This window comes from Nematostella vectensis, chromosome 5 (genome assembly GCF_932526225.1).
Source record: "Nematostella vectensis chromosome 5, jaNemVect1.1, whole genome shotgun sequence".
NCBI lineage: Eukaryota > Metazoa > Cnidaria > Anthozoa > Actiniaria > Edwardsiidae > Nematostella > Nematostella vectensis.
In genome coordinates this window covers 12,477,760-12,503,958 of record NC_064038.1, presented here as the reverse complement: position 1 = coordinate 12,503,958, position 26,199 = coordinate 12,477,760, and the positions used below count along the sequence as shown (strand labels likewise).

The 26,199-nt window shown below is 39.2% G+C and overlaps 2 protein-coding genes and 1 long non-coding RNA gene across 7 annotated transcripts in view; all 3 read right to left on the bottom strand.

Annotated features, from left to right (window-relative positions):
- Window positions 1-16,126, bottom strand: part of LOC116619195 (protein glass) — a 22,017-nt gene extending 5,891 nt beyond the window's left edge. Inside the window, exons 1-6 of one of the 4 annotated variants that reach the window (XM_032383709.2) lie at window positions 14,135-14,227; window positions 12,661-12,704; window positions 12,449-12,526; window positions 9,267-9,473; window positions 6,884-7,086; window positions 3,134-3,392 (exon numbers count right to left, since the gene is read on the bottom strand). In XM_032383709.2, the coding sequence (XP_032239600.1) occupies window positions 3,134-3,392; window positions 6,884-7,086; window positions 9,267-9,453 (649 nt within the window). In that variant the 5' untranslated portion in view covers window positions 9,454-9,473; window positions 12,449-12,526; window positions 12,661-12,704; window positions 14,135-14,227. Of the gene's footprint in view, window positions 1-3,133; window positions 3,393-6,883; window positions 7,087-9,266; window positions 9,474-12,448; window positions 12,527-12,660; window positions 12,803-14,134; window positions 14,228-16,021 lie in introns of those variants that run through there. The other 3 variants (XM_032383711.2, XM_048727454.1, XM_032383710.2) reach the window with 3 other exon arrangements.
- On the bottom strand, window positions 4,213-6,820 carry LOC116619199. Its single transcript, XR_004296564.2, has 2 exons — window positions 6,007-6,820; window positions 4,213-5,305 (listed from the first exon to the last, which is right to left on the bottom strand). It is a non-coding gene; the product is annotated as an uncharacterized LOC116619199 (long non-coding RNA).
- LOC116619198 (putative histone-lysine N-methyltransferase PRDM6) overlaps window positions 16,094-26,199 on the bottom strand; it is a 19,061-nt gene continuing 8,955 nt past the window's right edge. The window contains exons 1-4 of one of the 2 annotated variants that reach the window (XM_048727455.1): window positions 20,298-23,936; window positions 18,646-18,787; window positions 18,341-18,567; window positions 16,094-17,050 (exon numbers count right to left, since the gene is read on the bottom strand). In XM_048727455.1, the coding sequence (XP_048583412.1) occupies window positions 16,148-17,050; window positions 18,341-18,567; window positions 18,646-18,775 (1,260 nt within the window). In that variant the 5' untranslated portion in view covers window positions 18,776-18,787; window positions 20,298-23,936 and the 3' untranslated portion in view covers window positions 16,094-16,147. Of the gene's footprint in view, window positions 17,051-18,340; window positions 18,568-18,645; window positions 18,788-20,297; window positions 23,937-26,199 lie in introns of those variants that run through there. The other variant, XM_032383713.2, reaches the window with a different exon arrangement.

The following is a 26,199-nucleotide window of genomic DNA, read 5'->3' as shown; positions in this document are numbered from 1 at the left end:
AAATCTATTTCAGGATTCGCCAAACTCAAAATCTAGGTAAAATCACGATAACACACTTGGCAAATGCAGCGTTCTCCTGTGATACTCTGTGTTACGCCCAAATAACTCATGTATTGAAGTTGTCTATCTCCTCAACAGGGGTACGCCTCGTTGGACCCTGGTGTTCGGCAAGAGTACGGTCCTCTCCACATGTTGCCTCCCACACACAGCATGTCGTGCAGATGTGGCTGTGTTTAGTAGGACGGCCTCTGGATTTTTTTTGCCCTATCTAGTCCGCTGAGCGCGGAACCCGCTTTCCTTTTCCTCAAGGTAGCGCCAGAACTACCGGCAGGCGAAATTGAAAGCCACGTCCCTTAAAACTAGTGCGATATCCAGGCCCGTACCCAGGATTTTTCTTGGGGGGGGGGGGGGGGGGGGTGGTGCGAAATCCGAAAAAGTGGACGTAATTTTTCCTGGGGGAGGAGGAGGAGGGGGGGGGGAGGAAGTTTTCTGATAAAACTTTTTTTCTGTTTTTCTGACCACCCCCGAAAGAACAAAAAGGGTTTTTTTATGCCTTTGCAGTATCTCCACGGGACTTTTATTGTCGGATTTAGCTACAAATAAAGTCTGACTTATGGATTAATGACATACGCAGAGTGATCTAGCTTATGCTTTATAGTTTTGTCTACGAATAGCACGTCTATTGAGAACCGAAAGTAGACTTTCGGCCATTGTGTGTGTGTGTGTGGGGGGGTGCGTTCGCACCCCCTGCACCCCCCTGGGTATGGGCCTGATATCAGCTTTGTTTAGTGACATAGATTATGAGAATAAAATTGGCATACTAAATTATGAAAAGAGTCTGTTTACTTAAACAAGAAATTCTACCACAAGAACCGGTTTAACAGTCTTATCGTAAGCCAAAGTAATATTTAAGTTTGTTCGCGATCTCATCTTTTTACGGAAGAGGGTATTAAAAACGGAAAGAAACGGCGTTACCATTTAGTTTCTAGCTTGACTAAGCATGCATGGAATGTTACAAGCTGGTGGTTTTCCCTATTCAGCCGCTAAACACGAGGGAGCACACTTAGAATAATTTCCGGCGAAAGCAACCAAACAACGTGGGTTTGAATTTCGTGTCTCGTTTGGCGAAGGGCAAACGGACCAAGTTTCTACTTCGTATATAAATAGATAAGTAACTAAAGAACAACTAGCGATACGTGCCTGCTTATGACATAGTGCACAAAAAATATTTTTATACGCGAACATTACTTTATTCTGCCGAGCCCTCCTGACATACTGACGTTAGGCACATATTTTTGAAGTATTACTTTACAAATGCCTCATACAAACTTCTTAATAATATTCTATCGTTTCCTGGATATTCGAGCTTAAAGTCATAAGTTAACAGGTGCTTGGAGCTACTAAATACAGCTTGTGTCAAATATTCATTTGTTGTATCTCGGTATTGCGTGTTTTTGTCTCAACAATTTTCTGACTTTGAGGGGAATATTTGTAGAGGCGGCAGGGAAAGTTTCATTTCGTTTCTTGGCTTATGACATAGTTGCCCAAAAATTCGAAAGTTTAGAAAGTCGCCAGAAACGTACCAGAAAAAGTATAATTACTAGCACATTATTGTAAGACTCTTTCTTGAAGTGGCAACAATTTTTTTTTGCTTTTCAAAGTGCGCTGCCAAACGTCTAGGTACTAATATTTCTGAAGAGTTATTTGCCTCAAATTTCTCGCCGTTGTTAATAGGTGAAAGCTTCGGCCCGTTGCCTAGCAAAACAGCACTCATTAATTCACACTCAGTCCGTAGACTGCTCCAAGGTTTGTCAATCAAAGCAAGCTTCTAAAGCCCCGTGCAAGCGGCGCAGTATCCGTCAGCATTACCCTAAAGCTCCGTGTAAACAGCGGCTAAATCGGTCAGCATTACCCTAAAGCCCCATACAAACGGAGCCAAAATCGGCCAGCATTACCCTAAAGCCCCATACAAACGGCGCCAAAATTGGCCAGCATTACCCTAAAGCCAAAAAGAAAACGGCTCCAAAATTGGCCAGCATTACCCTAGAGCCAAAAAGAAAACGGCGCGAAAATTGGCCAGCATTACCCTAAAGCCCCATACAAACGGCACCAAATTCAGCCAGTAATACCCTAAAGCCCCATACAAACGGCGCCAAAATTGGCCAGCATTACCCTAAATCTCCATACAAACGGAGCCAAAATCGGCCAGTAATACCCTAGAGCCCCATAAAAACGGCGCCAAAATTGGCCAGCATTACCCTAAAGCCCCATACAAACGGCACCAAATTCAGCCAGTAATACCCTAAAGCCCCATACAAACGGCGCCAAAATTGGCCAGCATTACCCTAAAGCCAAAAAGAAAACGGCTCCAAAATTGGCCAGCATTACCCTTAAGCCAAAAAGAAAACGGCGCCAAAATTGGCCAGCATTACCCTAAAGCCAAAAAGAAAACGGCGCCAAAATTGGCCAGCATTACCCTAAAGCCAAAAAGAAAACGGCGCCAAAATTGGCCAGCATTACCCTAAAGCCAAAAAGAAAACGTCGCCAAAATCGGCCAGTAATACCCTAGAGCCCCATACAAACGGCGCCAAAATTGGCCAGCATTACCCTAAAGCCCCATACAAACGGCACCAAATTCAGCCAATAATACCATAAAGCCCCATACAAACGGCGCCAAAATTGGCCAGCATTACCCTAAAGCCAAAAAGAAAACGGCTCCAAAATTGGCCAGCATTACCCTAAAGCCAAAAAGAAAACGGCGCCAAAATTGGCCAGCATTACCCTAAAGCCAAAAAGAAAACGGCGCCAAAATTGGCCAGCATTACCCTAAAGCCAAAAAGAAAACGGCTCCAAAATTGGCCAGCATTACCCTAAATCTCCATACAAACGGCGCCAAAATTGGCCAGCTATACTCTAAAGCCCAAAAGTAAACGGGGCCAAAATCGAATGTTGGTGAGCTACTTCGTCAAGCCTCCCAAAATGGCGAACAATACACGTACAAACTACAGTGCACAAACTACTATCCCTGTCAAACCTGACGCTATTTTCACGGGGCTTTAGTTTAGAAAGTAGCGGCAACCGAGAAACAAACTCCTTCTTAAGGTGCCCGCTTTAAAAGGCGTGTTAGTCTTACCGGAGGGGGTAATAAACTCAATCTCCTCCAGACCGGTCGGGATACCCAGGTACTGAGGGTACTTATTGTCGTACCAAACCAACATCTCTGTTCCTTCAGGAATCTCCTTGAAGGCGCGGTAGAAAATGTTCTCGAGGTACTGGAAAGCGTACAGGTTTTGCTCTGAGAAATTGCGCGCGCATCTTATAAAGCGCATCCAGCTGGACAGGTTCTCGTCACTGCCATCGATGTAAATGGATGGGCAACCTCCTGCGTAGATCTGTAGAGGCGGCGCAAAAGAAGGGGGAGGGGGTTAGACGATTATTTTTTTCGGGGATGTAAGCGGTGATAGTGAAAATTACGGTGATGTTAGCCTTCACGCAGGTGTTTATTCGGTTATGGTGTTGATGGGTGGTGACGGTAGTGATGGTGATGACGATGGTGATGGTTATGGTAATGATGATGCCGATGATGATGGTAATGATAATGGTGATAACGATGGTAACAGTGATGTCGATGGAATTGATGATGGTAGCGATGGTGACGGTGATGATGATGGTGGTAATGATGATGGCGATGATGGTCACGGCAAAAATATCCGCGTTTTCTGTTCGGATAATTTGCAGAAAACGCAACATAATCTTGGCATTTTCCTCGGATTATCCGATCGGAAAACGCGCGTTTTCCTCGGCATATTCCTAACAGTTTTCCAAGTTTGGAGTACGTGCCGTTTTCCAGAATGGGAAAATTCAGGAAAATGCGAGTTTTCTTTCTAAGGAAAACTCGCGTTTTACCAGACGGAAAATGTAAGTTTTCCTACTTGATTATTGTTTAGGATTATTCGAGGATAATGCGCGTTTTCCCTACAGGATTATTTCGGAAAATTCCAGTTTTCCCAGCATTTTCTCTATAGGATTATTCCAAATAATTAGAGGATAATACGCGTTTTCCCTACAGGATTATTTCGGAAAATTCCACTTTTCCCAGCATTTTCTCTATAGGATTATTCGAGTTTTCGAAGCATTTTCCCGCTGGATCATCAACCTTTTACCTTTCCTCCCTCAGAGTTGTCTATGCAATTAAAAGATAACCAACACATGTTGATAAAATTCAAATTTATTTAAAACATGTCACATCGTATCGTAATTTTACAACATAGCACATAAATAGTTTCTTGTAAACGTTCCCTGTTTAAAATCCTACCTACTATAAAAATAGTCTCATACTTTGAATAAACATTATAATCATTATAAAACATTATAATCGTTCATATTAAATAATAACTTGTAATCGTTGTCAAATAAATAAGTATTTAAACTATTATAATTATAACTCGCATAAACAATTGGAACGTAAAAGAATACCTACAAACCCCCTCATTTCTAGTAACAATAATATAGTTTTAGTATAAAAGGTACTGTGCAATACCTCTTCCACTTTGTAAAATTGCTGAGCTTCTTTAAAAAAAAACATTCGATAAAAAATAACTAAATGGGCATTACTAAAAAGATAAATGCCACAAGGTGAGGGTCCAAAAAGAAAGATATTTTTTAAATAGAACATATTGAACTTTTACAACTGCAGTGAGCACCTGTGTACAAGAACCTGTTGGTCTAAAATGTTCAAATTAGAACCCCATTTTTGTATAAGAACCTTTTAGGCCAAGCATTTGGAGCAGTTACATATGAGGATGGTCAGGAAAAAAAAAAGAAAACTTAGAAGGCTCTTTTTAAAATCTACATCAATGAGTCTGCCAACATGTTACCATAACTTCATATAAAAATAAGAATCTTCTATAAGAGGAAGAGCCTATAGTAAATAGCCTAAAATATCACTGAGCACCTCTCATATAAAAACATGTTTAGGCTATAGTAACTCACAAAAAAGTAGGTTCTTATTGCAGGTGTTTACTGTAGAAGCATGGCAAGAAGGGCTGTATGAAATGCCATGAAATTCTAGATAATACTACTCAGGTTTTCCAGTGATCCAGCCATGGAGAGCCTCTGGTGCTTTGCTTACTGAAATCTCACAGTCTACAATCGAAGCAAAAATGTCCCTTCATGCTTACATCTAGTTGTTGATATAAAGACCCCAAGGTCTTCTAAGCACAAGCTGGATAACCCATCATCATGTTGCATCCTGGCTTTGCTTCTCTCTCCTCTGTGGCAAAAGACGCTTGGTGTTATTTCATTTCTGCAATGAATAGATAAATGGACATTTAAAATTTTAAAAGTTTTTGTTATATAAGAACTTATGCTCAGGGTAAGGAGACCATGATCCATGAGTGGGTGCAAATTCAACTCTTTGGGATTATTAGTTGGTGTACCCAATCCCGATTTCTAGAAAAACAAAATTGTGGGCGGGTGGCATTTTATTTTATTGTCTGTATTATGTTGTCTGACAATACATGTATGCAAGACAACAAGGTATATTTTACATTCTTCAGAGCATTTTATTATCACAAACTACTTATGTTTATTCTGTAATGTTTTCAATGTAAGTGGCACTAATTTACTTATATTTTCTATAGCCTCTTAGTTAATAATAACACATATTTGTTTAAGTGGCCCCAAAAATTACACAGGCAGGGAGAGGAAACAAGTTTTTTTTTTAATTTTACTTGGCCAAGTCTCTACTTATTTATTAGTTTAGTTTAATGGCTATTTACCAAATCGACGTGCCTTGAGAGGACGCGTATAATAAACACACATACAAAGGAGGATACACTTTGTCCACATTTTCTCAATCTTAAACTTGAGTTGAAAAGCAAACTTACACATAACATTATCGAGATGAAACCTATTTGGCTTTTTCACAACCTCATCATCTCAACGAGTGATTGTTTGAATGCCAAAACGCTCGTAATTAATTAGTGTTTCCACTAGAATACTCACCATTTCGACTTGAATTCTCCTTGAAATGGGTAAAGGCCAGTTTCTATAGCTGTTGTAGAGAAATTTTCGCAAAAACTCAGCTGAAACAAGCTATAAAGCTCACAAAGCCCCTGATCCGACCGAGTTCTCTTTTGAATTTGAATTTTGCCTCGTTTCCACCCCCTGGACCCAGTACTCGCGCCATGAATTCACAGGTAGCCCAAAGCCAGATCCCCACAACGACTCCGCCAATCTGTCCGGGAGGATCTATTTCAGGCAAGGGACCGGCATCTTGCATCTTGTATTACTCGCGTTATCCTCTCCGGTAAACGCCGGGAAAACGCGATTGATTTTTCCAAATTTTCCTACCAAGGAGTATGCGAGGAAAATGCGACCAAACGGGGTTACAGGGTTAATTTGCCATGCGTTTTCTTTGGATTACTCGAGTTATCCTTCTCGGTAAACGCCGGGAAAACGCGATGGATTTTTCCACATTTTCTTGCAAAGGAATATGCGAGGAAGGTGCCTGGAATATCTCAGATTAACGGAGCCTGAAAATGTGAGATTATCTGATGTGGAAAATGCGAGGAAAACGCCATGGAAAATCTCAAATTTTACCAAGACGGGAAAATCCAAAGAATATTCAAGATTATTGCTGATTTTCTATACGTTTTCTAACTTAGAAAATTAATGGAAAACGAGGACTTTTTTGCCGTGGGTGATAATGATGGTAATGATGATTGTGACGGTGATGATGATGGTGATAATGATGGTAATGATGATGACGTGATGATGATGGTGACGGTGATGAAATTGATGATGGTGATGGAAATTATGACGGTGATAGTGATGATGGTCTAATGATGACGGTGGTGGTGATGATATATGTAATATTCACCTCCCATGCAAAATCCGTATCCTCGCAGTCTGCGAGTTCCTCCAGGTTCCGTCTTTTCCCCTCATAAGGGCCTATCCAGGTGCCTTCTGGGATTGTCCGCTTTGCTGATATCCCATACTTGGCCCCAGGGATAGATGACGTACACAGTTGTACCTCGGCCGGGATGGACTGGATCGCATAGGTCAGCCAACGGTCAGCTTTATCTAGAAAAAGACAGAGGCGATAATACTTTTAAAAGGGTGGATTAATACCAAGTAGTTTCATTCAAGAGGAAAACGTGGTTCCTTTGATTTGTCATAATTGTTGGATTATACGGCATAAGATGTTAATCCTTCAAGACGCATCACAAGCGAGTCTTTTCACTAATTCGAAGCAACGATTTCGAGAAAAAGATATAATAAGTAATTTTGTTCTTCTATCAAAGATGGAAGAAATACCAATTACGTTACTTTATTTTAGAATGTTCTATTTGCGTCAGACTGCGGCAGACTAATTGTCTGTCCACTTCGTTGAAAACAAAATCAGGAAATTGCAAAATATTATTTCAAATTAATTTTCACACATTTTAATCTAGAAATTGATTTTTTAGCATGCGAGGGGAAATATAACAGCGCAACAGTTAGTTTTGTATGTAAGTTTTTACCAGCACACAGTGACATTTTACCATTTTACCAATTTACCATTTTACCATTTTACCATTTTATCATTTTACCATTTTACCAATTTACCATTTTACCATTTTACCATTTTACCATTTTACCATTTTACCATTTTACCATTTTACCAATTTGTTCGCTACTGCAACTAGCGTCTATAGCAAAACTTTCCCGACTCAATTTTAGGAAAAAAGTACCATGGCGGTGTAAAAAAAAACTCATGATATCACGCAAGCTCTCATCCCCACATCTTAGAGCATAGAATACCTAAATTTGTTCCAGCAATGGCTCCTCTATTTAGTCTTGCGTGCGTTTAGCGCGTGCGTTTTTCCACTTCGGTAGATAGCTGATCCCACTCCCTTTTGTTCGGGATAATTCAGAAGCTTTTTTTTACAGACTTTCTACGGGGCACGTGTGTCTGTGAAAAACTTACCATAAACAATTGTCACGGACATCACGAAAAATGAACAACAAATACTAAGTTCAATTTTGAACCGCGCCGCTCGGAGAGTTTGTTACCCGGTGGAGCTCCATTTGCAAAACAGGGTAAAGGAAAAGACAATTTTGTTGTTAGAATTTTTAAGAGTTTTTTGGGTTCTGAAATTGGTATTAGAATGATAAACTCGGTTTGAAGACAGTGTGTTGGAATGCTGAACTTCGTTTGTGGTGTGTTAAAAATACGCGCACAGATGGCATAGGAAGGATGGCATAGGAGACGATAGAAATCAGGGGGTGGTATTGGCATTTGTATTTTATATTGTTATTGTGCGAAAAAAGAGTTTGTGTTTCAGAAAGGGTATGCAGCCAAATATTACTAGAAAGGCGAAATACAAACTTTAGACGACCCGACCTCGATAACTTGAAAGTAATGCGAAAAGCTTAATTCCCTGCTAGCAGAGGCCTCTTTTCTCTGTATTTCGCTGGGCTGGAGTTCGCGAGGAAAAGATACCTCTGCCATGGGTCGCAAGTTCGTTTGATCAAACCGCCGTCCACAATCGTGGACGGGAGATCCAGAGCGCATGCTCTGTTCATTAATTACTGGACACTATTTGAGCCCACAATGACTAGCGCATGCATAAAACGTATATCCGCTGCGGGATAATAAGCCCGCATTCGAAACGGCGTCCTCCGTAGAAATATCACGCGACGAATTATAAAAGAAGCCATTCAATGCCTTATCTTTATTCAGAATTTTCTCTCTTTTGACTAACGAGTCAATCTTCCGTTTACAGGTTTTGCATATTCTTCTGGGAACAGCTGATCTAAGTTTACCAAAAAGTTTTGTAACATTTTTTTCGAATCCAACTGTGCGATATTTACATTAAAGAAACTCGCCTGCCCAGATGTCTTGAAATTAATCCCACAAACAAGACAAAACTCGTCTTTGCTGCGTTTGTTGTTCAAACTTTTTAGTGACGTTGTAGGTGATTGAAATTGAACAGTTGTTTTCTTTTTTCGGAGAGGAGAACTAACCGGAGTTTGATTCATGATTTCCGACTAAACCAATGCAAAGCATATTGACAGCTTTCGCGCGATGGTACGGGTTTTGGCACGTCGGTCGCTTATTAACGCTCACGCATGCGCAACAGAAACAGTTTCGACCCATGGCAGAGGTATCTTTTCCTCGCGAACTCCAGCCCAGCGAAATACAGAGAAAAGAGGCCTCTGCTAGCAGGGAAAAAGCTTAAATGATTATGTAAAAAATTGGCAGAATGAATTCTCCTTACCTTTCTCAATGGTCGTTGAACGCTCTTTCTCGATATCTACAACTTGAACAGTGTTCTTCCCGTAAAGGAATGATAACACGGACTCAGGCGTGAAGTGGAATTCTTTTGGGTCTCCAGGCCCTTTGTGGCCCAAGTGCTTGGTCGAGCCTAAGGTTGTGACAGCCACCTGTTCAACTGGCTGCTCCATCAGCGCCAAGCCGGGGCTTTCTAGAGTGGAAATATGAGAGTATTTTAAGTGGAAGCGTAATAGAACCAGCGAGCGCTTAGTAAAGGGAGTCAAGTGGTTCTGCATTATATACCAGCTGTACAATTTTTGTTTTAATTATTTGTTTTCGTCACTAACAATGTTGCCAAGACAACCGGTTCGAAAAACAACCCTAAATTTGCGATAGATGAGATATCTTCAATAAAAGAATATTGTTTTAAATCATAGAGTTAATTGTAACAGTTATGACCATTATCATAATGAGTACGAATTTATTAAACTCAAGTTTACGCCTGAAAGAGTAAAGCACTCAGCAGAACATACTTCATGGGCGATAAAAAATGTTATAAATTTCGGCAAAAACATATTATATGATTTTAGGAGTTTTTCTATTTAAACAAACTTAAATGTATAAATGTACATTTAAAACATCAATTTATTTACAAAATTCAGGAGAAATAATCCATAAAACTTTTAATTTGAATTGAACACCGAGTATTTTATTGATAATGATGTTCTTGAACAAAAGATTAGTTAATATTGAAATGATAAGGATTTGTAAATTCCTGTGTTAACCATACGTATTTTTTCAGGATATTTAACATTGGGACTATAATGAGGTCTAATTGAATGAGAATTGAATTAGGTTCAATAGACCATAAGCCGAATGCTCTATTCAAAATCATAGTCCAACAGGCCGAGAGGTCTAATTATTAGAATCCACAAACTATATAAAAAAAAACCTTGCATCTTTTCAGAGTTTAACTAGACGAAAAACTGCGGCCAATATTTTTCCCGCCTTTTGCCACGCGCGCGGTCGTTTAGCCAAATAACGGTGGGCCAGACTAGTGGCTAACCAAGGACTAATACTGCACATCAAATACCAAATCGTATTAAATCTGTTTCCGTTTTATCTACACATGAGAGAGACAAGGGTGGGGAATTTGAAATCGCTGGCTTCGTACCCCATAAAAGCCTGAAAAAAAAATACTTTCAAAGAATTTTTTCGCAAAGCCAAAGCTCAACCTTCCTCTTCAATTACATACCAACAATCTCCAAGAAAACACTCCATAAATCAGCTCCCAGTTGGTTTTAAACGCAAATAGTGGGCATATTTATGCTTTAAGAAAACAGTTGGCCCACAAAACCACTCGGTTGTCTTTGGCTGTTGCTCGAAATTTATCATGTCTGCCAGACAAAATGCCATACACACAGGAAATAACTGTCACGCAAAGAACCTGTGTTGAATGTAACTAGCATGATCAAGAAGTCGATTGTCTGAGGGTCATAGCAATCTACGCTATAATACAAAGTTCATGCTTGAATATAGAGTAAGGCCAGCGGGTTAAGTCAGGAGGGCTGATGCAAGTAAATACACGGCAAATTTGGCCCGTAGCCGACATTTTGAATTTTTGTGGACCATTTTCTCTCAGGTAGCTCGTCCTACCTCGCAGTGGTACTCAATGTTGGGGGGAGGGGGGGTCTTCATCAAAATGTTTACGACACCATTATTGAATTGCGTCCCAGCATGCTGTTCGCTTTTCAACTCGACCCAATCCCCCCTCGTAACATAAAAATGGCGAATCTGTGAAAGGTTGTAAGAGCCGCAGAAGACGAAAAGGAAGCGAGGGCCACAACCTAGTATCGGTATTTGTTCGGGACTCTCGTGGTTGGCCGTGAGGCAACAGGGGCTGGGGAAAGTGTATCTATGTTACGTCATATCATAAAACACAGGGAGCCTGAAACACCACAGGAAAACCGAAAAAACATCAGGGGCTAGGCAGCTGTGGCGCTTAGTTAGCAAGCAGGCACCAATATCCTTTTTCACTGAGACAACAAATCCAGCATGCATTTCACTAGCACGTAGTTGCACGCACATTGCGAGGGGGTCGAGGGGTTACGCTATGAACTAAGAGATGCGGATTCTGAGGGCTGAGCGAGGCACAAAGGTCCGGGGGGGGGGGGGGGGGGGGGGCTCTTCCCATGTCGTCCTGATAGTGATGCTCGTCGTAAATCTCTATCTCTAAATCAGGTATTTTTTTAAGTGGGAACCAAGAAAAAAATAGGCTATTCTCTTAGAAATGGTATTTTTAGGGCTTCTGAGGTATTTTTAAGGGTAGTAATTTTTTGGCCGTGCAGGTATTTTTGGGGGGTATTTTTCGAGTTTCCCGACGAGCTTCCCTATCATTTTTACCCTAAAGAGCCCCCCCTCCCCCAGGGCACAAAGTTTTTTTTCCGTTCACTGAGCAAAATAAAGCACTTATCTTTAAAAATTATGTGAATATAAATTACAGTAAGATTTGGTTTTGATAAGAGCAAAATAACAAAGTGCATAAAACCGACGAGCATTAAAACCTTGATGGGAAAAGGGATTTGGCGTTTTGTATCTGAATAAATAACATATAATGCAATAAGTAAAAGGACATAGCATGCGAGAAATACCAGAATCTGGACGTACCCTTATAAAATTCAGCTAGGCAATTATTACAAGAATAAAAAAAATATTAAATCGCCAGTGTAATATCATAAAAATACATAAGCATTAGACAATTAGATTATAGTGTTATTTGCTTAAACTATAATCGAGTTTCAGTTTAATTCGAAACAATCCTAGAATGATTCGCAGTAAAGATCAAATCTTTTTGAAAATTTATGGTGAAGTAGAAAGAAGTTTTTCACGGTTGTTTGATTGAAATTGTAATAAGATGTCCTGGAAAGCTAGTAAAATTATTTCCAAACAAATCAAGCAACAAACTGTACTAGTCAAAGAGAATAACAGTCAATCTGTAGAAGTCAAGAAGATATTAAAGGGGGCAAAGACATTAGAGTGTATTAGTGCTGAATAAGCTAAGCTTTTTCCGCCCACGCATCAATGTTCGTTTATTGGAATTCAACGTATTTGTTTATATCCTTCTGTGGGTAGTCGAATGAATCAGAGGTCTTTGTCAAAAGTCGAAGACATTTTAAAGACATTTACCTTTAGTAAGTTATTATCAGTTTTCAGACCAAGCTTCTTTGGCATAGTATGTCACTAAACTTTAAAAGTTTGACTCATCTGATACGAAAGACAACATCCGTAAACTTTCCATCACATGTCTAAAACGCATACTGAAAAAAATCACACTTGAACAGTAATAAAAAGCATGGATACGTTATGAAGCAGTGACAACTAGAAAAAGCACAGCTCACCTAAAGTTTCGTGGAATTCAGCACTGTAAAAAGGTAGGGCAATTCTGGAACGAAAACGGCACAGTATGTTATACGCATTGCCAAATCACTCGAGTATTAATACATACTCTTTAAATTATTTTCCTTTTTTTTTTTCTCGGCTGAGTTGCAAATGTCAATCAATGTGACGTCACACACAGCTTGATTGAGTAAGGGTCGTACGATAACAATGAAGCTTTGTTTCAAATACCAAACGTATTGTGATTTTATTCTAATTTCACGGCAGAAAAAAAATCAATTACTAGGACTATCAAACGTGTTTGGCAAAGCCCGACTGAATGTTCCTATTCGTATTCGAGAAGCGTGCAATTCGCGAATGTTTTGATGATTGTTTTTTTCTCTGGGGCGATGAAGCTTTGATTGTACGGTCGAGTGAAACTTTTTGTGTGGCACTCTTTTAAAATTCAATTAAGAATTCATTATGGGTTAATAATAAAAGTGGACGCAATCAAGCGGTGTCGACCATTCTGTGTTGAATAAAGGGGCTTTCTTAGGCACGACATGGAAGCTATGCCGTCTTTTGTTACGCGCTTATTATATATAAGAGTTTATTGTTCATACAAAAAAATGTTGAAAAACTAGTTTCAATTGAAAAGACTAGCCAATGAAAATTTTGATCAGCTTGTTTGGAACAAAAAAAAAAACTTGAAAAATAACCTTGTTTAAAGCTCTTGTGCCTTGTATCTAAAAACAAGTTTAATGATTAAAGTATCAAATTATAATGTTTTAGTCATGATCTAAATTATGGTAAAAACATGGAAAACTTTTAATAAACAACTTGAAGTTGTCATCGATAAGTTGATAATATGTTTGATTCTAACGTGAACTAAAGAAAAACATGATCATAGCATACTGCACTTGTTTTGTTTTAAACCATAGCTCATGTTTACCAATGTAGAAGAAAACATGTTTTTAGTAATCTGTACTTGCAGTACAAATGCCGCACAATTTATTGAGGACTTGTAACTCCGCGTCCATCAGAAAGCAATCTCTTACATTCATACATAAAAAAAAAGCAAAAAAAGCACCTGTTCCTTTTCCTCGACTGCAAGCCAACTTCCAATACAAAAACCAATATAAACAGACCTGATATAAAGGGATAATTTGGTTTTACTTTAACAACTTAAGCAAACTGTTTAAGCTAACCCTGTACTTACGCAATACAAAAACGCTTCTTTCCCACATGGACAACTTAAAATGATATTTGTCAATTTATAAAGCCAATTTTTTCCTTTTACCCTTGTATCATAATAACTCCTATTGGTCCAATGATTATTTTAATTTTTGCTGAATTATGTTTCTAAGCATAAATGATTGTTGCAAAAAAGTATTGTTATAAAAGTATGAAACTCTTTTGATTGAAATAATATGAAAGTTATGATTCATATTTCTATCAAACTTCCGGTATATCATGAAAGGTATTTCTCTAACTTACCTCAAAATTCAAAAGGTTGCATAACATTGACAGAGCGAATAGTCGTTACTAACGGTTAAACGCATTCTATTAGAAGCTCTTTCTCGAAGGTCCTTGGGCATTTCATACGTCACGTAGGCCACCATGCATATAGCTCAAATAACAAATAAACAAAGATGCGCTTTATTATGTAGAAAAAAGACCTAAATACTCGCCAGTTACCACTCGAAACCTATTCATTTTATGGTAAGAGTTCAACGAAATGACTACTGGTGGCACATCTCTATTAAACGGCAAGTAAGAGATATTGGTTATGTCACTACCTACTTTTTATCACGAAAGCGTCATTAAAGAATGTCGATCAGCCACTTCTTTATTATTGTTTACAATTGAAATTCCATCGGTTTACTTGCAAGAAAACTTTAAAATGACCACCCACTATTTAATTTTAATACTTTATTAACGATATTTCATTGAAAGCATCTCAGTTACTGGCTTATTGAATTGATTATTTGAGTGAGTCGGTATTGTGCGCGCGGGAACATAAAATGGCGCGTTATTGGCATTCTTTAAAGAATGTAGATCAACCACTCCTTTGTTATTGTTTATCATTGAAAATACAGCGCTTTATTCGCGAGAAACTTCAAAATAACAATCTACGAATAAAGTCTGATATGTTATTGATGATATTTGATCTTAACTTTTTTGGTAACTCGCTTGAATTAGCCGATGGAAATGGATGCTTTGATGCATATGAGCGGGAGCATAAAATGGCGGCATTGGCCTTCTTTGTTATCTTTGTTTATCGAGGGTAGCACATTAAACCGACTTTATATTTTTCTAGCATATGGACCTCGGTTAGTAAGCATTGTCACTGGGGGTGGTCACTGCCAGATGGTTTATTGCGTCCCCAGTGGTTCTTTTACGTCCCTTCGGTTAAGGTTAATGTAGATTAAGACTAGAAAATCAGTTCTGCCGCTTGAAGCGTCTAGTTAAAACACTGATGAATGATACAAGAGAAAGTTGTAAAACACGTTTTTTAATGTCTACACTTTTTGTGAACCTCAATTAAATGGCAAACCTACAAAGGCAACCACTTGATTCGGTCTGGAGGAGGATATCTGTTAGTATTTATACCACTGTACGTTACGGAACCAACCTTGCTATAACAGACATTAAAATTAGCCACCCAATAATGTTTGTTAAGCTACAGAAGACTGTTTTAGAAACCCTGCAGCCATTCATTGAAGCGAAACGAGAGTGACAAGCTGTATCCCTAGCAGTTACGGTACTTGGGCATATAAGAACAACGCTCTTTTAGTAAGGAACCAAGAAAATACCAGTGGTATTTGTTGTTTTCTCAAAGAGTTAATAAAGGCGGAACAACGAGGCAAAAACAGCATTCTATATTTACGCATTTTATTTCACTGCTACACTCATACATGAGTCATAAAATTATATAAAGAAATATGTCAAAATATTGAAATGTGTCTTAAAACCCCTATTGTTTCTATATTCGGTAAGGTGTCGTTAGCTATTTGTCAGCAAAATGCCACTATGTGAGCTAATATTTCTGTACACTAAAAATATCTCACTCGCTTGAAGATTCTTTCTCCAAAGCCCATTACCTCTAATTACAGCAAAACATAAATGAAAATGCTGTGGATTTCAATTGAATGTTTATAATCTCGTGCGTTTGAATCGAATCTTCTTCTAATACTAAAATGAGTTCCTGTAGTTGATGGGGATTCCTTTGACTGCTAATTGGCTTCCTTCTTGTCGTGAACGGAATGCTTTTGATTGAATTGTGAGTCTAACTCGAATCTTCTTCTAACGCTAAAATGGGCTCCTGCAGTCAACATCAACTTTATTTTACATAAATACAACATGTTTCTTTTATGTGCTCACCTGATAATAGAACAGGCTAATCTAGGCGGGTTCAGCTGATTGGATTTTTTTGCCTGCAAATTGGCTTCCCTCTTGGCGTGTATGGAATGTTTCTAATAAATGGTTCTCAAGAAGATATGGTGTCACTCAAATGGAATCCCTATCATCTGAACAATCTCCAGACCTCTGGTGCCTACTTAGTTGCGAACCCTGAGAGAACGACTTCCCGCAGCTGTCGCATCTAAATGGCTTCTCGCCCGTGTGGGTGCGAATGTGATTGTTCAGAGTAGTCGCGCCAGAGAATGACCGCGAGCAGTAGCCGCACTTGAACGGCTTCTCGCTGCAATGTGACACCGCATGCGCACGCAACTCTGTGGGATTATTGAATGAGAGCCCGCAGTACCCGCACTGATACGGCTTATTTGCCATGCGCGTGCACACGTGCACTTGCAGCACGGATTTCTGCGCGAACGCCTTCCCGCACTGGCCGCAACGGAAAATGCTGGACGGCGCTTCCTCAAACTGCGACTTAACCTCAGGCGCATCTCTCCCCGAGTCTTCAATTTCATCTCCAGCTTCTCCACCAATAGGAGACACGTCCTCAGAGTCTGACCACGACACCCTTTTCCTCTTGTGTGCATGCTCGAACTCCTGGACTTGCAGCTGCGCCAGTGGGTCATAGCCACGTTTCAGCGGTTGGCTTGATAGCGCATGCGGTGTGGTGAGAATCCCCAATTCAAGGGGTATTACCGACGCAGCCGAACCCTCGTTTCTCATGACGTCAGAAGATGGAGAGAATTCCGCGCCTATCATATCGCGTAATTCCAGCGGTATCCCCATGTACTGTGGGTTGATCTCGTCATACCAGACCAACAGCTCTGTGCCTGGCGCGATATCTTTGAATGCGCGGTAGTAGATGCTACCGAGGTACTGGAACGCGAAGAGGTTTTGCTCCTGTTTGTTGCGCGCGCATCTTATAAATCGCATCCAACTGGACGAGTCCTCGTCACTGCCGTCGATGTAATGCGCCAGGCGACCCTCGTGACAAACCTAACGCAATGGAAGAGTAACGAAAAGTACAGTTAACACAATTTTCTACATAATTTTTTTCAGCTAATTTTTTTTAGTAAAAATGGAACTATTTCCGGCTGCACGCGGGCTACAAGAGCGAGAGCACCAATTTTCATCGGCTGATTTGAATCTTATTATGCTAATTATTTCAAGTGAGTTTACTACACACTCTTTTTTATAAGAACTTCTAATTTTCAGTTGAGGATGGCTCTTATCTGATAGTCTCAATAAAAATATGATATACACATTGAATCATTAGAAGAAAATTACACAAATGATCAATAGCAATACTATTTAAGACGGTTATTATGAACACATATTTGATTCTCCATTTTAAAACGCATCAGACTCAAAAAATGAATATTTTTCCGCTATCTCAGCCTCGGCATGTTCCTAGCGTATTCTTAGAATTTGGTAAAATATCAGACTGGACGTTCTTGTAAAAAACAGTTCTTAGTGTAAATGAAATACCATTTTGTTTTAAACGGGTGCTTCGAGATTTCTCTACATATAAATTTGTCTTCAAATATTGAACGAAAACAACAATAAAGGTTGACAGGGAATCTAGAGTTATACTAAAGCTCTACCACGGTGTTTATTTAATCCAGAGAAAAAAGTAAATAAAATATTTCTTTACTCTTTTCTTGCAACTACCGTTAATGTTAACTAAATGTCATTTTTTACCCACCTTAACTTTTTACTAAACTTAAACTCCGAATAACTCGAACATCCCACTAACTCAAGTGATTTCTATTCCTCAAGTAATTTTATTGATACCTTTTATTCTGTGCTTTAAATATCAGAAAATAGAACGACAAATACCCTTTTTTATATTATTATTATTTTTATTATTATTTTATATGTCATTTTAAGCTGATAAAAATCGAGATTTCCTGGCAGAGCATGTGCACATTGTTCTTTTGCCTTTCAGGTGAACATAATGAAATTCCACTCAGTTTCCCCCATTATCCCAATAGGCGACTTGTACTAACGGACCACATGACTTTTTGAGTGACAAATTCAAGCCCAAATAAACACAGAAATGACTTCGCCCGTAACGCCAGAGAACGACAACAAAATGAAAATAAGGCCTTTATGACGAAAAAAATTCTGGCTTATACGTAATCGCTAAATAAGCTGCTTTTGCCGCTAAAACCCCGAGCGCGTGCAAGTTTGCCACCCACCCAATCACGTGACTCCTTAGAGCAAGTCACCAATTTCATCTGAAAAATAGTTCAAGTCTTATAGAATGCAAACAGTTTGCCTTACCTCCCACATGTAAGCGTTTGCGTCGCCCGACTTAACAGCTCCCGGCAGCACACGGCGCCCTGCGTATGGGCCAACCCATGTACCAGCAGGGATAGGCATGCGCGCGCACACCCCTGCCAAGTGGCCCGGTACCCCGGATGTACAAAGTCGAACTTCTGGCGGAAAGGTCTCGAGCGCTCGGGTAATTTTCTGGCATGATGAGGCTTTGTCGGAGATTTGGAAGCTCACTGTTTGTAAAGCGATATACATGAGATTTATATATAAGACTACAAAAAAAAACAATATTCGCTTATAAAAAAAAATACCTTTGTTGAGAGTCCACGATGCATACTGTCTGATATCCAGCGGTCGAACTTCTTTGCGCATGTACAGGCAGCGCTGCAACATATCTTCAGTAACGTGGAATTTTGGGGACACATTTTTCTCGTTTTCCATTTTTTGGAAATTCTACAAAAAAAAATAAGTCATGTAACCGTTTATAAAAAATCACTAGCTTCCTAGTGTAAATACGTCTAAAATTATTGTTTCTCAAATAGAAAAAGCCAAAGAAAACGCGAAGAAATAGCTCAGTAGCATATAAAAACTCATTAAAAATATGTATTGAAATCTTTATATAATAATCAAAGATATTTGCTTTAAAAAAGACGCTTATGCGAAATCATTCCATTGTAAGGAAGTCTGGTCAAATTGCCATTTTAAAAGATCCATAAAAAATATCGAGCAACGTTTTATCAACTTGTCAATTGGTTCCTCCAAAATCAACATTCCTTCTGTCAATCTATAGGTTTAGAACTCATACAAATAATGGTTCTAGAGATACCATTAAAATATGAATGAAATTGAAGGGATGGGATAGATTCTCAAACTATCTTTTTTTTAGTTTCAATTCACGTCATGACGTTTTTTTGACAATGGATGAGTATATACGAAAAAATTCCGCTGCGCTTCGGGACGACACTAGATATAACAAACGAAATGCGTTATAATAAAGAAATATCAATTACACCACGGGCACTCTTTAAAATTCGTCAACATTGTTCAAGTTCTCTGATTGTGTTTATAAAGAAATGTCCATTAAACAGTGTAGAACCAAAAAAAAGACTTGAAAATTGAAAGATATTTGATCAGCCATATTTTTCCAAGAAATCGCCCAAAGAAAAAGTTATTTCAGAAATCTTAATGTTTTGTCGTCGCTGTTATTTTGTATAATCCAGACTTTTATGATATATTTGGTAATTAGTCAAGAGGTAGATTAATAACAATTTCGCAGCGTTTTAATGTGCCTTAATGAAGTCTCCCATGGTAGCATATAAATATTCCCTCAACTCGTCAAAATAATCTTAAACAACTGTTAATTGTAGGTACTAGCGACGAACGCCGTTAAGTGTTTACCCTTTTGTAAAGCAAAAGAGAAAATTAAACCCAGATCAAAAGTATAAATATTTAATGTAGGCGATCACGTCTGTTAAAAATATTTAATTCGAGTTATTTATTATTAGAAAATTTGAGGATGATTTCGAACCGTTTTAATCTACGAACAATTTGATAAATGATATGTTTGAATTTTTCTATCTCTTTAAACACTTGACATCTTGTTTCTTTGGAAACCTTTAAAGAAATTTCTTTTCAAACACAAAGAAAGTTTTCAAAAAGTTTTGAATGTTTTGGAAATCCGCGATCATAAAAATAAATAAGAACACAATTCTCTAGGCTTGGCTAAAACTAGCACAAACTTTAAATGAATATGACCTTGCTTTTAAATTTTTGTTACTAGGGATATACTTTGGAATATCCATAGAGTATGTCTTTTAAAAGAAAATATTGTGAAATAAAGTGAAAGAGTAGTACAATACCTAAACATTCAATTCGAATAATATAAAACGAAAGCAATGCAAATGAGTAAAACTTAGGACTGACTAAAATATAAAAAACATACAGCAATAACTGGTCAGCTTACCTGCCGAAATATCTGACTGAAATTCGTGGGTCTTCCCTCTAAGGCTTCTGGTCTTCAATGCAAGTCGCCGCAAATTAAAAACTCTTTTCGCGTGCACCCAACCGCGAGGATTAGAGATAAACAACTTCCATGAGCTCATAAAACTAACTGAAGTCAACTAAGCGATATGACGTTATACAATACCAGAATCAATTGTAAAGAAAATCATTAATCATTCATGATTAATATTATGAAACCAAGTTAGCTAATCTAAAAAAACTTATAAATGGAGCGTTTATTCTTTCGAAACTTACCAAAGTTCTTTATAGGGAAAAATCATTCAGACTGAAGACTAATCTATTCAATGGAGTCTCTTTTGATTTGCAGCGTAGCAGAAAAAAGGACGGATTTGTTTAAGTCCAGCTGAATTCAGTATGCCCTAGGGCGAATTAAATAAAAATTGTTCGAGCACTAAATTTGAAAATCCACTAAGCATCCTGTTTTAGATGCCGTCTTTTTTTGAATATCAATTGAAAAAACTTTTAATTTTTGTGAGTATTTTTAACCCATAATATTAAGTCCTATACATTTGCGAATGTGGGAATCAAAATGTATCTCACTCTGAAATTTAACCTTTGGTTTATGACACGGGTTTTAGTTCAAAATAATTAGAAGTAAATTAAAAAATACCAACGAAAAGTTTGGAAAAGAGCTTCTGAAACGCTTCTTTTTTCTTTTTTTTTTTTTAAAGACCTGCTTCTGAGCTAAAGTTTGATTCAACATGTGTGTTTTGCGGGTAGGTAAATAATTCAGTCGTTTTGTTGGGGGTGTAAGTTGTATTCCAACACGTTTTTTGCTTCTTATCTTATCTTGATCTTCTGGTTTTTTATAATTTTTGGGGACTACCACAATGTTCTTTATCAGAGCAAAATTGTTGCAATTAGAACAACCTTTTGGTCACGCAAGAAAGTTTAAGCAAGTTTGCAAAAAAAAATCGAGAAATGTTTTCGATAAGCAATTTCAATTGGAAGTTTTAAAGCAAATATATAAAGCATTCATCAATGGAACTGCATAACGTAAATATATTCACGAGTTTATAATATTTTTGCATAACTCCAGTCGAGAAAGCCCAAACAATAATAACAAAAAGTTCGAACTTCAAAAGAAAAACTTTAAATGGTAAATAATTGCGTCGAATAAACAAGAAAATTTGCACACTTGAAGTTTGAAAGCAGTCGGAATTTTTGTTGATAACCAGCTTCAACAAATACAGAATTGCTTCATACTGCAAAAAACATCTATACTGAAGCTTTCTTTTTGATACTTTTAATGTAGAAATTCAAAATTCTAACACAATGTAAGCTAAACTGCTATCAAAAACAAAGAAATACTACTTTTAATCCCAAAGTAGTAAGATTCCAAGATCTTGATCAGCATATTTTCAAGTGGTTGTTTTGGGTTTTTGTGGGGCTTTGTTTTAGAGCTTCTAGTTGTTTCAGTTTGCAAAATACACCATGTCTGGCGTCTAGAACGCCTTCAAACGACGGCTCTCATAGAAACAGGTGGAAACTACGAGTTCAGCTAATCGATTCGACAGTTCAGAATCAATTAAGGGATAAAAGAGAAAGCGAGACTTCAATAAACAACACAAGAAACTTTGTAACTAAACGCAACAAGCATTTGAATGGTCCCGCATTCGTTTCGATTCAAAACTAATGAACAACACTTCACTTCCATTTCTTGAAAGAAAAATGGCTCCCTTAAAATTATGGGTTTCTTGTCGCGTTGACAGTTTTCGCCAGCTTGTCGAGGGAAGTAATCAAAGCCAACATATGAATAAGCTATTTGAGCGACCGTGGTTGCATGCAGCAGCGGGCCCTGTCTAAACTTTTATAAATACGACAACAAGCCAACCACACGACGCACAAACAGAAAAAAACGAGAAAAATCGCATCAAAAAATTAAAGCAAAATTGAACTTATGCGATGGAGTTCTTTAAGAAAAGGTGTGGCCATAAGGCCCAATGCTATGAAAATGGCGGGAGAAAAACCTGCATGGGGTATTTAAGGTGCAAATTATTGCAGATCCTTAGTGGTTTCATTGTTAATGGTTCCCTGGGAAGCCATATGCAATCAACATGAGCTCCGACAGTTCACGTCTGCTAGAGTGGTGACCCGCCTAGGGTCTCGAGCTGCCTGAAGCAAGATAAACACATGCAGGCAGATTCGTCCCCTCAGGGAATATATCTCACTTTTTGCCAGGTCTGTTTCCGTTAGGTACCAAAACTGGCTTCTTGCATGATTTGGTGAGGCTGGCGCCAAGTTAAAAAGGCAAAGCAACTTTTCTAATTGCTAATCCTTTCCTGCTAAATAAATTAGCATCACTAATCACATGTGGTGTTGGGATGCTAGACCAAGGTAGTAATTTGAAGCCGGCCACCAAAAGTAAATCAACTCTGCCACTTTAGATAATGAAAATCCTAAAAAAACAACAGTTTATTGAAAAGAGCATAGCTTGCGCAGATTGTGTGCACAGTGATACATTAACCCTTCCTTTCCCCCGCTCACTAGTTTCAAAACTTTTAGCATGGCGTACAACTATACTAAAATCGGACATATTGGAAATTATCACAATCCCACTTCAACGAAACCTTACAAAGCGATTTCTAAAATGTCGACAACTCTTTTAATGAAGCCCAGGCGACAAAGCGTTAATTTTTTAGTTTTGGCGTATCGAAAGTCGTCTAAAGTTACATATTATCATCTTCGACACCTCGGAACTGCATTTGACGGAAACTAACTTCATCTGGTCTGTGTAGTGCACAAAAGAAAACTCTTAAGAGAAATTCTGTTGCCTTGAAAATACAGATTTACAAAGACATGGCATTTCGCTTAATTTGTTAAATCATTCAAGAAGGTTAAGTTTAGGAAAAAATACTCTCTTTATACATGACACACACAAATTTTATTGAAGACAGCGAAAGTAAATAAAATGCCAAAAAACGACAGAAACTCCTTTTGCATAAAATATCTCAGAACCGACACAGGACGTTAAAGGGAAAAAATATTCCTGACACACACCCACTTTAATTTTAACAGCGAAGATTAATAAAATGCTTAAAAACGAGAAAAACTCCCTTTTGCAAAAAACTCAGAAGCGAGAGGGGTCTTTGGGTCGACACGTTTAAGTATATCCCTTTAAAGGTGAATCATTATGCACCATGAACAGAAACGGCTAAACTTAAAATACACATTGGACTGTGAAAAACGTGTTGAAAAAGGACGTGTCCTGACAGTGACGGTGACCCAGGTTCATCACAAGTTTACATTGGCCGCGTGTTATCGCAGTACATTGAACGAGTTCATTGTACAGTGAAAAAAAAACCCTAATGGCAATTAAGAATGCCCCACACGTAGCTACCTCGACAGCAATATACTATACATAATCATACGTGTTTGCTTTTTGTTTTTTTGGTTTATCTTTTTGCAGATTTCATACGTTTTATGTGACAAATTTCGGACACTAAATACCATCGTTCAATAGCGCAAGGTGGCCTTGAGATTGTGGTGGAAGTGACGATTTGCTTTTGATGTTGGACTCTGCTTTTATAACCTTATATCCAAGAGATAAGAGAAAAAAAAGACAAGCGGTGCAGAAAAAAAAAAGTAGGCAAACAAAAAAAAAAAAAAAAACAGTAACAAAACATTACGAAAGAAAAAGACCTTCCGGACATTTTCAGTTTGAATAAGATGATGATGTAGTCAACAGATTACACAGTAGGTTCCAAGTACCGCATACAACTTTACATCTTTGGCTGACATTTGAATTCAAATAGGACTTAAGCTAAAACATGTGGGCGTAAAAATGTTTGGATTGTAATGACATTCAGTCGAAAAATCGTTCGAGCACTTTCGAGTTTTTTTCGTCCGAGAAAAAGGAGTTTTAGTATCAAAGACGCATCTAACGTGATACCTCTTCATTCCTTTTATGATGTGTTTCTTTTGAAGAGTTGAAATGCAAAGAAATAACAAGAATATATAATATGTGTTTGTTTTAACGCTTGGCATAAGCACATGTAATGATCCCAATGATAATACGTCATCAGTCTGTGAAGCTTATTGATATATTTAAAATTGAATTTGGAAAATTCCCCAGCACAATGTGTAATAACAGTGGGAGGTGGGGGGAGGGGGGAATTAAGAACCATGACCAACCATTGAAGATTATTTCCATTTGAGTGACTCGGCAATGCTCGAACATGAGTGTGACTCGGTACTGCTCGGAACACGAGTGTGACTCAACAATGCTCGGAACACGAGTGTAACTCGGTACTGCTCTGTGTGACTCAGCCATGCTCGGAACACGAGTGTGACTCGGTACTGCTCTGTGTGACTCAGCACTGCTCGGAACACGAGTGTGACTCAACAATGCTCGGAACACGAGTGTAACTCAACACTGCTCGCAACATGAGTGTGACTCGGTACTGCTCGGAACACGAGTGTGACTCAACACTGCTCAAAACACGAGTGTGACTCGGTACTGCTCGGAACACGAGTGTGACTCGGTACCGCTCGGAACATGAGTGTGACTCGGTACTGCTCGGAACATGAGTGTGACTCGGTACTGCTCGGAACACGAGTGTGACTCGGTACTGCTCGGAACACGAGTGTGACTCGATACTGCTCGGAACACGAGTGTGACTCAACACTGCTCAAAACACGAGTGTGACTCGGTACTGCTCGGAACACGAGTGTGACTCGGTACCGCTCGGAACATGAGTGTGACTCGGTACTGCTCGGAACATGAGTGTGACTCGGTACTGCTCGGAACACGAGTGTGACTCGGTACTGCTCGGAACACGAGTGTGACTCGGTACTGCTCGGAACACGAGTGTGACTCAACACTGCTCGGAACACGAGTGTGACTCAACACTGCTCGGAACACGAGTGTGACTCAACACTGCTCGGAACACGAGTGTGATTCAGCACTGCTCGGAACACGAGTGTGACTCAACACTGCTCGGAACACGAGTGTAACTCAACACTGCTCGGAACACGAGTGTGACTCAACACTGCTCGGAACACGAGTGTGACTCAACACTGCTCGGAACACGGGTGTGATTCAGCACTGCTCGGAACACGAGTATGACTCGGTACTGCTCGGAACACGAGTGTGACTCAACACTGCTCGGAACACGAGTGTGACTCAACACTGCTCGGAACACGAGTGTGACTCAACACTGCTCGGAACACGAGTGTGACTCGGTACTGCTCTGTGTGACTCAGCACTGCTCGAAACACGAGTGTGACTTAGCCATGCTCGGAACACGAGTGTGACTCAACACTGCTCGGAAAAAGAGTGTGACTCGGTACTGCTCTGTGTGACTCAGCCATGCTCGGAACACGAGTGTGACTCGGTACTGCTCTGTGTGACTCAGCACTGCTCGGAACACGAGTGTGACTCAGCACTGCTCGGAACATGAGTGTGACTCGGTACTGCTCGGAACACGAGTGTGACTCGGTACTGCTCGGAACACGAGTGTGACTCAACACTGCTCGGAACACGAGTGTGACTCACCACTGCTCGGAACACGAGTGTGACTCACCACTGCTCGGAACACGTGACTCGGTACTGCTCGGAACATGAGTGTGACTCGGTACTGCTCGAACACAAGTGTGATTCAGCACTGCTCGGAACAAGAGTATGACTCGGTACTGCTCGGAACATGAGTGTGACTCGGTACTGCTCGAACATGAGTGTGACTCAGCACTGCTCGGAACACGAGTGTGACTCGGTACTGCTCGAACACAAGTGTGATTCAGCACTGCTCGGAACACGAGTATGACTCGGTACTGCTCGGAACATGAGTGTGACTCGGTACTGCTCGAACATGAGTGTGACTCGGTACTGCTCGGAACACGAG